The sequence below is a fragment of the Mus caroli genome (genome assembly GCF_900094665.2).
Source record: "Mus caroli chromosome 6 unlocalized genomic scaffold, CAROLI_EIJ_v1.1 6_unlocalized, whole genome shotgun sequence".
Taxonomy (NCBI): domain Eukaryota; kingdom Metazoa; phylum Chordata; class Mammalia; order Rodentia; family Muridae; genus Mus; species Mus caroli.
This window is the reverse complement of record NW_018388436.1, coordinates 298,302-313,643: the sequence shown is the minus strand read 5'-3', so window position 1 is coordinate 313,643 and position 15,342 is coordinate 298,302. Positions and strand designations below refer to the sequence as shown.

Here is a 15,342-nt window from a genome sequence, read left to right as displayed (position 1 = left end):
TCTAATTCTTAATAATTCTTAATAATATAATTCTAATTCTTAATAATATAATTCTCCCAATAGCTTCTGAGCACAAACTATTCATTTTCAATTTCCTAACAACTACTATGGTGCTTAGAATTTAGTAGCTTAATAAATGCATGTGTAATAAATGAATATAATCACTGCAAACAGGTCTTTGCATTAGAAAGCCTAAATCTGCCTGGTAAGACTTAGGTCAAAGAATGTGACTCAAGTGTGGAAAACTGCCTTCTCCTGCAATTATCTCCTCATTCTCTGCATATGATTGGTACTAGAAGTGACAGGCGTGCCATTAACCGCTGCCTCTGCTCAAAGCAGAACTCATATTTTGAATTTCCTCTTCTGCTTCTCAGTTTAGATTTAGAACACATCTAAACTGACAAATTGACTAGATTGCTGGTGAAGGGATGGTCTATGTGCCATGTATTATTTTGCATGGTAAAACCATATGAATGGGCAACTTTCTTGATATCAGATAAGGTTTCTCAGGTACCTGGAATGTAGAAAATAAAATGTGTGTGTGTGTGTGTGTGTGTGTGTATGAAATTCTTAACAAGTGAGATTTAGCATTGCCTCCTTTGGTTTCTGATTGGAAGGAGCTGACCAAAATAAAATCACTTGCTAGGAATCAAACAATTCATTGTATTTCCCTAAGTCCTTTCTTGGCAAGTCCTTCCTTGGCTTGGTATTGGTTGAAAACATTTTAGCTGGAAAGCACCCAAGAGGCCGTCTCTCACAGTTAGAGGCAATTTGAGGATTCTGAAAATAAGTGCTTTCCATAGGACTTTTGCTGCTCTGACTTTCCTTTAGTCTCAGCATGGAGAGGACCGTCTTCTAAGGCTCCTTCATGTGTGGACTTCTCACTTGGCCGTGGTAAAGTTTGCTTCCTTAACTCAATAGTGCAGAGTAAATGAAGTGAACAGCACGCAGCGTTTTCTGATAGTGAGGGTGTGGATACTGAGTGTGAGTGAGCGTGCTTATTCACTTAGGACAAAGTTGTACTCTCCTGTGCCTGCGATGTGATTAAGGACCACCAACCAAAGGGTGACAATTCCTGAAGGTTTCTGCTTAGTGAGTGCAGAGAGTCAGTTCTGCGAGGAAGTCACAGTTCTAGAGTTCTGCTTTCTAGGATGTTCACCTTCCTACTGAGAAACTCCTTTGAGAATGCAGAAACCTACACTGCATTCTCAAAAGAGTAGAGCAGATAGATGTTCCACCATATATCTTTAATATATAAAACAAACAATGCAAAATGCTTTATATCTGTGGCCAGTATTTCTCCTGTGGCTGCTAAAGAGGGGAACACATTGCATTGCTGACTGCTTAATTAAAAGTGCAATGCCCTGCTCTCATTAGCATTCATGGTTGATTTGTGTTTATCTGTGATACTGTGTGATCCTGGGAACAGGAGTCATTGTTTAAACAACTCTGTGCTAACCAAGGACACTGTTTATGTAGTTGTCTGACTCTGTTCGCTTTTCTCATTTAGGATCAAAGAGCTCTACAGGGGAATACGGCATGATACAGTATTGGGTTACACAGGCTTCGTTGGGTCAATGAAACAGACGAGGCTTTGCCTTTTTCCCCCTCTCTAGACATGTCTAAAATGCATCTGAAAATAGATAATTTTTCCAGAGAAAACGTTGGCACATTAGAAGAAAGCGGATGTTAATTTACTAACATTAAATCCGTTTTCAAGTGCCTGACTTTGTATGATTTATTTATATTACAGATTCTTGTTTGTAAAACTTCTGAGACAGCAAGACTGTTTTGAAAGGAATCTTCAAGGTGGCTACAGAAACTAACCAGGTGATTACTTAGTGCTCATGGAAAAATTACCCTGCAATCTTCTAGGGACTAGACCCACTTTCTCTTGTCCAAAAAATGAAAAATGGATATTTAGAATAGTTATATTTTAAGCTACTAAAGGAAGTGAAGATAGCTTTGACATGGGAGAGGAGGAAGTTTGCTCTTATTGATGGGTAGGGTGGGCTCAGGAGAAACAGCATAAAGGCTGATGAGAAGTTGCTCTATGGGTGACAAAATGAGGCAGGTACGGAGAGTTGAGAATGTAATATTTCAGCTATATTCAATGTAGATTTGAATCATGACTTTCCTCTCTAATGGAAACCTTCCCCCTTCTAACATTCTTCTCAAAATAAGTAACAGCTCCTCTCAGGAAGTTAAGTGGACTTGAAGTTTTATGTGGGAGCCTTAAGTCTGGGGGTTTCACTCAAGTGTGTGCTCAGGACTGCCAAGACAGCCTCTCTAATTTCCATCTTTATATTGTGAATTTTCAACCCTATTAACACAAGAAGTAAGTTGAACCTCAGCCTACATGGCCTGATTCAATCACAGTGTATGTTCATTTATTTGCTTATTCATTTACTTATAACACATTTTAACTTTCCTAGAACAATTTGTTCCTGAGGGTCTGGGTCCAAGGAACTTTTTCTGGTGTTTGAGCAGTCTTGAACGACTCAGCCTTCTACGGGACAGCAAGCTTGTCTTGTTATTTGTTAAATATTTGCATTTCATGAAGTTAATGGCACATAGTGAGTGTTCAATAAGTGTTTGTTGTAGTTGAAAGGCAGGAAAGAGAACCAGAGTCATACAGAATTGGCTCAGAGTTCTGAAAGAGTTTAAAATGATGCATAAACTTAGAGCCATTCTGTATTGTCAAATAGACATTGTTTAGAGCATTTTCATATATTAGTGCTGTGGACATTATTGAGAAATCATATGGATATATTAAAATAAATTCTGTAGATTAATTATGAAATTAAAATTCTCTGACAGTGATAAAAACTTTTTCACTTTAAAGATACAAAAGAGATAAAGTTTGATGAGACTGGAAGAATTGAATAGAGCTCAAGTCACCTTTCTGTATTGTGTATAAATACTTGTAGTGATGTATTGCTGATACAGAGATGGACATATTCATAATATATAGATCATAGATAACCACATCTAGTTCTCTTTTTAGGTGTCCAGTCTTTTCCTAAATCCTACGTTTTTAGACCTAGCATTGTTGGATTCATCCACAGTTGGTAAACTTATGTGTTGTTTTTACTTAGCTTGTTTTTAATGATTAAAATTCAGTGTCTCCCCAGGTTTCTTTGAAATAACAGTGCCTTGGAGTGTTTCTCTTTCTGAGACTCCAGGGAAGTTGTGGAATGCAAAGAACTCAGGAAGTAAGCCTGGTCACACAGACTTTGTTGGCTCAGCGAGGTGGAGCTTTAGTACAAACACAATGGATGTCTTTACATTCTTTTTGGTTGTATTTAGTCACATTAATAGCTCAATAGAGCATGGATTTGTTTTGGGTTTCCATGGACCAGAAGCTGAGCATATTTTTTTGGAACTTCTACTCATGATACCACAAAGCCTCAATGTTATCACAAGAGAACTGTGTCCTTCTGTGACTTTATGGAGTCAGTGACAAATGGAAAATGTGATGGACTGCCATTCTCTTGTTAGGCTATGCTATACTGCACAGTGGTGGGATAGGCATTCTCATCATTCCTAGTCCTCAACGGGAGCTCTTCCTGTGGGATTGGAAGACATAAACTGCTTTAACTGTAGAGAAATTTGTGAGCGGGTCACATGGCCAGGACGGTGTCTCTCTGAGAACTAAGAAGTCTAAATGATAGCTACTATGAAAGGCACAGATTCAGTCCTACAACCGAAAAGGAAACAAAAAAAAATCAAATATCTCTGTGTTCTTAAAGGCAGACGCTTTTCAGTGAGTTCAAAGGGTACCTCTGATGCCTCACGTGTTTAACTAAAGAGTAGAAAAGCTTGATTTTAACCACATTGTCATCAGCTTACATTCAGAGCCTAACAAGTTTCAAGGTTATCGTCAGTATTTTCAAAGAATAAGTATAGTTATTTGCATTGCCTCATTATAAATCAAACAAACCCAGTCTTCTGTGGAAGTACTTACAATGAAAGTCAAAATAAAGGCTTTCATAAACATAACATTCAAGATATTGGTTAAATTGTTCCTATTCCAGAGATTTCCACCCCCCCTCCCTCTGTGGGGTATAAATGTATTTATAGACTTGGGTACAAACAAAAGTATGTGTGCTTGCCAGCCTGGTTCAGTTCTAGCCTCTGGGTGTATATGCTAGACACAAAGTAGTGAAGCCCAGCTGAGTTGGTGGATTCCCCGGGATCATGGCTGACATTAGTGCTAGGCAAAAATACCCTTCTCACAGATGGTTTTCAGTGAAACAGCTCCGCTTTATTGGGGGTTACAAAGACTGGTTAAACTTTGGGGAGAGGTTATCAGTTTGGGGGGGGAGGTAAATGCACTTAATTGGCTGGTGCTGAGGTGCTGGGAATGCTTCACTTACACGAAGAGGAATTTCAGGTGCTTGCTAGACATGATCTTATAAAGAGAGGAAGTTAAGCCTTTAATTTGTCCACCAGGCTATGTGACTACTTCAAGAGTAGCAGAGTTGGGTATTGAACAGTTTATGTTGCTGGTACCTGCAGGCATAGAGCAGCAAGGGAAGAGACCTAACTCCTGCTAATCTCATGATGTGATATTTCAGGACTGGGACATGTCTTGACCCCATTCTTAGTACAGACTGACTCCCCTTGTTATAAGGCTGGCTAACCCTACATCTCCTCCTTTTTGTTTTATAAAGGGGAGGTGGTGTTGTAGTCATCAGTCTCTATGATGGGAATGGTTTAGTATTGAACCAGAACCAAATCGACAATGATTTTTGCAATGCTATGTATCTACCATTTTAGCAATTGGATAAGGCGGGATGCCAGGTGAAGTAGGGCTCCAATGGTCAGGATGGGGACAAGTAGGTGGTTCTGCTGGAGATCTTTGAACATTTGTGTTTTGTTTCACCAGCTCATATTCACTGACATAGAAACAGCATTCCTCCACCAACCCAATGCAAGTCCCTCCTACTTCTGCAGTCATTAAGCCCAGAGCTCTCCGGTTTTGGAGAACTCCCATTGGGTAGGTGACTGGTCACCGGAGGGACTGGTTGAACCCATGGCCGGATGTGCTTATCCTGAAGTTATCCAGGCATTGTGCATGGTTCTTTTGTTCTGAAAACTCACAAACTTTTGAACCTAACACTGTAGGTACATTTCTGTGTTAACACATGGATGGAATGTGAGGTGTGCACAATTTATCCTATGATTCACTGCTCTGGGTTTGAGCAGGTGAAAGGAATCTGTCAACTTAATATGTTTGCTGGGACTGCACGACCGGACTGTAATATAAATTTTCATCCATGCCATATGAATGGCATATAATAATGTCATGAAGAACAGGTAGCCAAAGAGATTTGCTGGCTACACAGAGACATTCAAGTCTCAGCTGTTCACTTCCATTGTTCCCACATAGAGGAAACAGCATGTACATAATATATACGTTTTCCTGTTTGTCTGTTTATTTTTTCATGTCTACAGCCAATATTTCCAGGAGGTCTTTCCTGACTGAATCTAATTTTTATTAGTTTTGAAGCCACGGCTTTTTGCTCTTTTTTTTTTTTTTTTTGTGAAACAAAAGAAAAACTTCCACACATTTCTTAACATGTCCGTAAGGTATAAGCTTGTTTAATTTACCAGTCCTTCCCAAAATCTGGTACTTTTTAGCAGCTGAGTTATCTTTCTCATTAACATTCAAGAAATTTTGAATTAAATAAAGCATCATTTATCCCACCTCCTTAGTGTAGCTGAGCATGAAACCTATGCTGACCTATGTGGCCTGTATAGAGGAGCACAGAAAGGTCTATTAAAGAGACAATGTTGTGGACAATAGTGATGTTTCTTGATGACCCTTAAAAAATAAATAAATAAAATTTACTGCAAAAAAAACTCAGAAACTTTAGAAATTAAGTACCCAGAATTAATTTCATTTCCATGAAGAAAATCCATCTGTTTGGACATTGCTAAGTATTAGAATGTGTCATAGGCAGCATTAGTTATTAGAAAAATTCCATATATTGCAAGAGATAACATGATACCAATATACTATATTTTTGTCATACTCAGTAACAGCTTGTCTGTGTAAAATAAACTGGCTCAAATGAATGTTTCAATTCTATTCTATTAATTAAAGACTAAATAATACAAACAAAATAAAGAACAAAATATCTCTGTATTAGTGGTTGTACATATTCCATGTTGAAATGCATGTTAGATAAATGAAAAAAATGTTAGGTAAATGAAAAAGAAATGTACTAAAGTGACTTTCTCTTATTTTGTTAGCTTTTAATATGGTTACTTGAAGACATAAAATTATACATAGTTTACATTTTATTTCTGTTAAATGATGCCTTTTAAGATCATAGACTTTAGCTAGGTTGACTGATACCAGAAGCAAGCTTATTTATGAAGGCATGCCTACAGGGATTTTTTTCAAGAGCAATATAAAATAGATTAGTATCTTGGCAGCCTTTACCAATCATAATTCTGCATTTTTATTAATCTAGTAATTATAGACTGCATTTGAAAAAGAGGTAAAGTACGAGCTAGTTATATGGATCTTAGTCCTTTTAGTTCCAAATGATAAAATGTTATTTTTATATTAAACAAAGTATATTGATCAAATTAGCATCAGTACTATTCAATCTTTTCTTAAAGAAAGACCTAAATCTATAGTTGTTGATACATAGAATTTCTACAGATCAATAATCTATTATCCCCTTTACCTGGTAGAGTTGGAGCCAAGATGATTTTCTGTGGCTTACATGGATTCTTAAGTGTATTGAAATGTACGTTGTAGAGAAGGCAATAGATTTCGACCTTTGTGTTACAGTAGAACCTTGGGATATTGTTTTGAATTTACAGCATGAACATTCTTTAGTTTGACTGAAATCCATCAAACAGCAGCTTCCCCCCCCTCTATCCAGGAGACTGGGTGTGTATCAATTTAACATTTTTGAGTCTATACTTAAGAGACAGCCAAAGGAAACTTAAAAATTCTTAGCTTGCGACTATGATGCTATCAGAGCTCCATTGTTCTGAACTTTATATAGTATGTTGTAGCAAATACCTCTGGATTCCTATCATCACCACCCAAAAATCTATTCCAAAGTAATATATTGAGATGTGTTGCTCTCTTAGCCTAAAAGGAGATAACAATATAATCTAAATCATTGATTAACCATCTTTCTAATGTTGTAAATCTTTTAAAAGTGCTAAGGAAGTTTAAAATTTCCCAATTGCGGTTTGGTGACATTAAAATAAAGTAGCTTTTAAGAGTGAAGACATAGAGCATAACCATAAGTTTCAGGAGACAAAACAACCAGAATACAATTAGTCAATCCAGCTATGTCTCCTGCAATTTACTTTTATTCAGAGTCAATTCTCTTTTAGCCTCAGCTGGTAATTTTCTTCAACTACTTAAATCCAAATCATCTTGTACATTTTGAGATACATAACTCATCTTTTGACTGGTTAATCTGATTGTGGGTTGTAGCTTTGTCTGACAATATGCCCCATGAAGGGAACATTGGCAATCAGTTATTTCTGCTATTATGGTGGGGGTGGGAATTCAAAGGAGGCAACACAAAAATTCAAAGTTTTGGTCAAGTGGCATTGTTCTAAGCTAAGTCATCATAAGCTGCAGCTTTAGGAGCAAAACTCCACCCATTATTTTTATAATTCAGGACTTGCAGCTCTGTGGCCCTTAAGCTGAAAAGCTGCTAAGCAATGCTTGCTTCAGTCTGCTCAGAGTTTAACTTGGCAGTGAGCACATGGGAAGATCCTTTCTATTCCTCCACCATTCATGCCTGGTTTGGGGGAGGGGATGCTGGAGGCAAGGCCCACCCAACCCTTGTCAGCCAATACTCTTTTGTGTTTGTTTCTTTACCCCTGGAAAGTAGACCAAGAAAAGAAGATAGCTGAAGGGGGAGGGTGTGGGTGGGGCCAGGGGTGTGGTCTTGGGAAGACTGTCTCAGTCTTGTAGCTGGCTGAGGTGCACTCAGCTGCAACACCCTGCTGGCTGAACTGTGGAAAAACCTGCCTGTTTAAACTGGTGATCTGTCTTTGGGGGAGTCCAGCCCTGGTGGGGTGGGCATTAATTGGGAATAGCTGAAATTCGAGACTCTTGGCAGAGCCATGAGTAGAGGGGAGTGGTGGAGCTAACTGGGAGATTAATTGGATTTTCTCTGCTTTGGGATGGGGCTATGAAACCAAGGGTTTATGTGGCATTTCCTCCATTTTTTTTTTTTTTCAGAATTGTGAAAAGTGAAGCTTTGGTAGAGAAAAGGAAGGGGAAAATCACAACTTGGGGATGTGGTTCATGTACCTTTGAAATGGAGTTCTGCAAAGTGCAGGGTTTTTAACTGGGGGGGGGGAGGGGAAATTGATAGGGCTGAGGGGCCATGTGGCTTTTTGTGGTGAGCTTCATTTTGGGGGATTTTAAGAAGGCCCATATTTTCCTAATCTGAGAGGTCTTTGCTTTTTTTTTTGTTGTTGTTGTTAGTAGGATTTATTTATTTATTTATTTATTTATTTATTTGAACTCCATGATAGAAATGAGAAGGAAACTACTGTCCCAAAGAAGAACATTCCTGCAGCCTGAGAGCAGTCAGGCGATTCTCCAACAGCCCCAAGACATCAGCCTGCTTGCAAATTTTAAGAGTTCTAACTACCACCCTATGTGGTATTTACTGGCCACTGTGTTGCCATTTTTGGTTTTGTTTCTTTTTGGTTTTTGTTTTGTTTTGTTTTGTTTTGTTTTGTTTTGTTTTGTTTTTTGAGAAAAAATACAGGAAGTTTTTGCTTTAGGGACCTTTACCTAATGCTAGAGAATGCCTTGGCCAGAAAGCTTCCGTTGGCCTTTCAATGTTTCTGAACCAAATATGATAGTGTCAACCAAAAACAAAGGAGGAAAAGATAGACTACCAGCTCTCAAGGATACTTAGGATTTTGAGCTGATGCCAAAGGCAGAGGAGGGAAAGGGTGTCTTCCCTGCTCAAACAATAGGTCCTGTTGAATCCATGGGGGTGGGGGAGCAGCTGCTGCCTTGTATTCTGCTTCTGCCCTTAGAGTAGACAGGTTCTAATTGAAGGAATAAAGCATAGTTGAGAGCGTGGGTCCCACATTATCTCAACTGGCATGAGTGCCAGGCGGCTCTAATTGAAGGAATAAAGCTTGGTCGAGAGGGTGGGTCCAAAATGATCTCAACTGGAGTGCCAGGTTGTGGTGGAGGGGAATAGCCTTCGCAGAGACAGTCTTCAGAGAAACAGATCATCTTTATTGTGGGTAAAAAGATCTATATAGACCTTGAGGAATACATAGGGATGTGATGAATGTACACTATTGGCTGGTGACAAGGTGCTAGGGATGCTTTACTTGTATGAAGAGGGATTCCAGATGCTTGCTGGAAATGTCCTTACAGGAAGAGAGGAAGCTAAACCTAGAATTTGGCCACTAGACTATGTGACTACATCAAGGATACAGAGGTAGGGGTTGTACAGGCTACATGTGCCTGGAGATGCAGGTCCAGAGAAGGAGGGAAGAGTCCTAACTCCTGCTAGTCTCAGGATAATATTTTCAGGGTTTGGACATATCTAAGCAGAGAAATCATGCAGGGTAGACTGTGCCATGCAATTGAGCTTCCTGGAGATGGCCCACCATTTTGCATGGCTGTGATGGGTATGCTCTGTGAGGCAAGGACCCCAGGGACATCATCCTAGGATTGACCCTTGCTGTTAGGCTTTCCATGCTCCTTCAAATATCTGACATAGCCTAGTTTGTTTCCTGGGTCCATACCCGCTCTGCTGTGCAGATTTGCTGCAGAATCGGCATGAGTATGAACTTTCATGTAATAATGCTATTTAAACAAATTGATGATTTCATAGTTCCTGATAAGAATCTCATAGAATTGCTGAATTGATTCAAGCAGTTTTAGCCGCCTGGGGGAAAAAGCTGCAGATAGACTTCCATGTCATGAGATAATTCCAAGAAAATAGATTTGGAACAAATTTATGATCAAGGAAGCAGTCCTTCTAGGTGAGGAATGAAGCCACTAATCTCAGTAACTGAAGGTCGTAAACTCGGAATGGGCAATTTATTATGGGCACAAGGATAGAAAGTAAATTATTGACTCTTTTATTTATACGAGACTTCAAAAATAAAACTAGATACCAGGCTGATGACCTCTCTCTTGACAAAACCTCCCTAACTTGTGACATTAAAAACTACTGCTCTAAACTTATAATGAACTTGTGCAGCTAGAAAATAGTTAGGAATGTTTAGTCAGATATGACTCTTAACAGAAAGACATGTAAACAATTCTGCTGTAACTTCTTAAACTTTATTGACTCATGACATGAACCATTGCTTTAAACTTACTATGAACTTATGAAAAGTAAAATTGCTTAGAAAACCATGTAATGATTTCTTTGCTGTAATGATTTTACCTGTGTTTATTATAATCACTTTTATAGCTATGTGGGAATTTATTTAGATAGAGAACTTCTGTCTGAGAGGTTACGAAAACTGAGAACAAACATAAAGTGGTGAAGAAGCCCTCTCTGCTTCATCCAGTGTTCATGTGTGCATGTCATGTGTGCACACTGATTTTCTCTGCTTCTTTTCCTTTCTCTTTGGTTCATGAAGAGTTCACGAGCTTCAAGCCTGCCTGAATACAAATCAGCCCCTGCATAAAGTGCCCAAGTAACTAAGTTTATTTTCCCACTCTCCTGCTGCTATGAGCAAGAGTCAATTGCCAGATGTCATCAGCTCTGGCCCCCAGAATAATAAGAATATTAATTGTCAGAAGCTATCAGCTCTGGCCCCACAATAGCAAGAGAGAGTTAATTGCCATCAGCTTTTGGCCCTGCCAATTCGGTATCCACTTCAGTACCTGGGTATTAAGGGTGATCCTTGACACTCAAACGCACTCTTGCTAAGGGACTGTCTGCCCAAATCATGTGGCTTTCTGGCCCCACACATGTGCATATTATGGAGGCCTGAAAGCAAGACCATAGCAAGTTGGCACACTACTATGCTTCTGTTGCCTGGGTCCTCCCAGTGTTGAGGTTATAAGCTATTGCAGAGAAGCCCAGGTTTTTGCTTGGTTACTAAGAATTCAAACTAAGATACTCAATCACTTTTTACTGATTCACCTGTGCTAGACAATTCTTTACCAACTCTACACAGGCCAGAGTCATTTGTAAAGTGGAAACCTCAATTGAGAAAGTGTTCCAATGAGATTGACTAATGATCTACACATTGACTTGATTGATGTTTGATGTGGAAGGGCCTAGATCACTGTGAATGGGATTAACTCATTTTGGGTTATGTAAATAAGCAGGCTGGGATTGTCTTAAGGATCAAAGCAGGAAGCAGGGTTCCTCCATGGCTTCCCCATTGGCTGTTACATCAAGGTTGTTAGCTTGAGTTCCTGCCCTGACTTACCTTAGTAATGAACTAAGATATAGAACTGTAAACTAGCACTAAACCCTCTTCCTTCTTACTTGCTTTTAATTCTGGTATTTCATTATAACAACAGAAACTCTGAACAAAGCACCCTAGCCTTAAGAGAGTTTGGGTTGTTTGTCATTGTTTTATTTTGTTTCTTGTTTTGTTTTTAAGAATGACTTATTATATAGTTCAGTAAATAGCTTAATTAATGACTGTCTGCTTTCTTGGAAAGACAGAAGTAAGACTGTTCAAAGAATAGACATCTGGAGGCAATCAGAAGAACAACATGGGAAAATCTGAGAAAGAGGTTGCAACCCATGGGGTCAGATGCTTTTCCAAGATCAAGGTATGGATTGTTTCGATGTATGCATGTATAAACTCATGGAAGCCTTTGCAAACAATCATTGAAAGTACTTGTAATATTATTCAGTTTGCATGAAATTTTCCAACACAAAAGCCACTTACCAAATTGTTGTTAATTTCTTCCCTTAAAGAGGTTGATTTTCTATTTATAGATGTTTAGTCATGATTATTCAACCAGGAAAATTTATCAAAATAATTTAGAACAGGGGCTCCCAACATGTGGTCCATGACTCTTTGAACGGATCAAATGACTCTTTCAAAGGGTTCACCTAAAACTATCAAAACCCACAGATATTTATATTATAGTTTATAACACTATCAAAATTACAATTATGAAATAGTAACAAAAATAATTTTATGGTTGGGGTCAACACAACACAAGGAACTAAATTTAAAATGTCATGAGCATTTAACATTGAGAACCACTGGTTTAGAGGGTCTTAAAGAAAAGTGGGGTTTAAAATGTGGTCGATGATATTATGTTTTGGTGTAATTTAGCATGAGGTCAGAGGTCAATCTAGTGCTCAGCCTTCAGGGGTTCTTCACATAAAACCAGGGACCACAGCTAGTACACAGTTTCCTAATAGACGTATTCTGTTGATTAATATGTAAAGTTGGCTTTATGACCTAGATAAATGTTCTTCAAGCGATGGCAATATAAAAATGACTATTTTTAAGAAAACAAATCAGAGGCAGGTGGATTTCTGAGTATAATTTCAGCATGGGGAGGTGGGTCCAGGCAGATGCTCTGGGCTCACTAATGAGCCAGCTTTGCCTCCTGGTGAGTTATTGGCCAATGAGAGTGCCTATTTAAATGGAAAAACCAGTATAATTCTTGAGGAATTACATTTGAAGTTGTCTTCTGGTCTCCCCATGTACATATACATACATGAACTAATTCCACACAAATGTATACATATACACAAATACAAATAAATACACGATGAAAGAAAAATATATAAAATAAAACTTCCTTAGAAAGCAGGAATAGACTGCTTTAAAAGATATTGCTTCAGACTCTAGAGTTCTGAATTTAAAAGTCAGTAGTATTAGCTTCATAAATACCAATGTTTTGTAATAGTAGACCTTAATGTGCACATCTACAGGTTTATTTTCTTTCTGCAGAACCAAATACTTCTGACAAATACCAGTGGGCTCACTATTTAGCTTTTTTTAAATCAAAACAAAAAATAATAAATCGTCCCAATTCTGTTCTTTTTTTTTTAAATTTAGATCTCACTTTTAAATATAAGAACTGAAATATAAAACTCATGAGAAAATTATCAGTTCTCAGTCACATCCTCTGAAAGATTTACAGTGGTGACAGAGAACATCTCTGAAAATAGCATTTGGAATTAGAAGACAAATGTCTGTACTTTTGAACTGTACTGAGCTGCGTTTCTCATTCCCCAATTCTTACTCTTTTCTGTATATGTTTCTAAGAATTATCCAAATTAAATGGTGGCTGTGATAATAAATTCACAAACAGAAGATACTAATCTAACAAATTATAAATTAAATATGTAGCCAATCTTTATCCTGCACCTAAAAGACCCCAAAAACGTTCTGCCTTGGATTTATAGCCATGAACACCACTTGGACTGCTGAGATAAAGTGATACAGAGAATAGTGAGTGAGGAAGAAACACAGCATACTTGCTGCAGACACAACGCCTTGGTGTAGTTCTGTGTTCTCTCCCTTCCTTTCCTTAACAGGACAACACTTGTCCTGCAGATAACAGTATAGTGTTGAAGCCTCATCAATACCCGTGTCTTACAGAGAACAACTCCATATCTTTCTGTATCAGTGAGGTACACTGATAAATGAGCAAAGCCATACCTATCAACAACACAACTGCTACCCAGCTATTCCAACTGCATGTCTAGAGCAAGGACAGCATAGCAGAGGAGAGATTACACTTTAAAGTTTCTGGCATGTTCAAGGGCTATCTATGTTGGGTACAATCGTCAGTCTTGGGTGGCACTTTTTGATCATTAGATGCCAGATACATAATCAGAAAACAAGTTTGTCATTTTTTCTTATGCATTTTTCCCTAGGCGTTTCTGATGGCATTAACATGTGCATATGTATCCAAATCACTATCAGGGACTTACATGAATTCCATGCTCACTCAAATAGAGAGACAGTTCGGTATCCCCACGTCTGTAGTTGGGCTTATCAATGGCAGCTTTGAGATAGGTGAGTTATTTTTATGTTTACCTATTTTTATATGTTGATGTTTTCTCCTATTTCCTTCATTAGATCATTTAATCTGACTGAGATCCATGCTTTCTGAAATTGATTGGTAGCCTGGTTTGCTGTGAAGAAGCGACTCATTTAAATATTCTCATGATATCAGCTAATAATTATTGCCACATACTCTGACACTATCTCCCCCCCCCCAGGAATCAAGCAGATTTAGAGTATTAATATCTAATTCTATCATTTGATAAATCAAAGAGAAGGTAAGGAATTTTTGTGGCCAATTTAGAAGGTGGCTGTGGCAACCTGGGGGAATTTATGTTCCCAAGGAGAGAGAAATGATTCTTTTCCACATCTGTGTCTGTGAGGTTGATGATTCTCCACTCCTAGTCACTAGGGAATATGGGGAATCTTCTCTGGGTTTGAGTTTTGTCAGACACAATTCTTAAGAAGAGTGGATGAACTCCAACTCCTCATTTGCTGTCATAACCTGGGATAAGATAGTACAAAGTACAAAAGATGGAAAAAACTGAAAACTGTCCCCAGAAATCAAGAAATGAGGCAAGAAAAAAAAACTCAACATAATTTCAATTTGACAATTTTCTGTGCAAGCTAATGTTGAGTTTATTCATAGTTTTTACTTTCTTTCAGGTAAAATTGTCTTTAATGTATTCAAATCAAAATAGCAAAGAAAGTGCTCACTAAATTCCCATGCCGGTCCTCACCTCACTCTGTAGTCCATACTGACTTTGATCTTGCAGTCTTCCTCTCCTGGCCTTCTAGAAGCTGTGGACAGAGGCTCTGTGCTACCATGTCCCACATGTTCTTTCAACTCTCAAACATTGAAAAAAAGAAATCCTCTTTTGAAATGAAGCCTTCTATTAAACCACAAAGATGAATTTTTGATTTGACTTTTTGACTCTCACTATGTAGATCTTAGTTGGATAAGTTGTGGTTGGAGCATCAGGACTCTGACCAGTATTATCTGGTCTGAGGAAAGAAGTGACAACAGAGGCAGGCATCCAGCGAGGCCATGTTGAGCAACAAAGGTGTTTTTAAATAGTATGTTTAAAAACATGAACCCATTTGAAACTTACATTGAGCAAGCATGAGAGATCAGGGGTGACATGCAAGTCTACATCTGCTTTTGTATCAAATCACAAGGGCAACATAGTGAGTAGAGACTTTAATATACTCCAGAATGGTAGCAATCCTTCTGCCAAAATCCCAATTTCTTTACACGTTAAAAAATTTTTATAAAATATCTTAAGCACCCATCCCTGTTTTCTTAATGTGGTGGAGAAACAATGAACTGTAGAGTCTAAATGCTAGAGAGGCTGTTGACTG

The 15,342-nt window shown here is 38.3% G+C and overlaps 1 protein-coding gene across 3 annotated transcripts in view; it reads left to right on the top strand.

Moving 5' to 3' along the window:
* The first annotated feature begins 735 nt into the window (after positions 1-735).
* Positions 736-15,342, top strand: part of LOC110287588 (solute carrier organic anion transporter family member 1A4) — a 91,727-nt gene continuing 77,120 nt past the window's right edge. The window contains exons 1-4 of one of the 3 annotated variants that reach the window (XM_021154162.2): positions 736-894; positions 1,754-1,830; positions 11,667-11,776; positions 13,851-13,992. In XM_021154162.2, the coding sequence (XP_021009821.1) occupies positions 11,717-11,776; positions 13,851-13,992 (202 nt within the window). In that variant the 5' untranslated portion in view covers positions 736-894; positions 1,754-1,830; positions 11,667-11,716. Of the gene's footprint in view, positions 895-1,753; positions 1,831-11,662; positions 11,777-13,850; positions 13,993-15,342 lie in introns of all 3 variants that reach the window. The other 2 variants (XM_021154161.2, XM_021154163.2) reach the window with 2 other exon arrangements.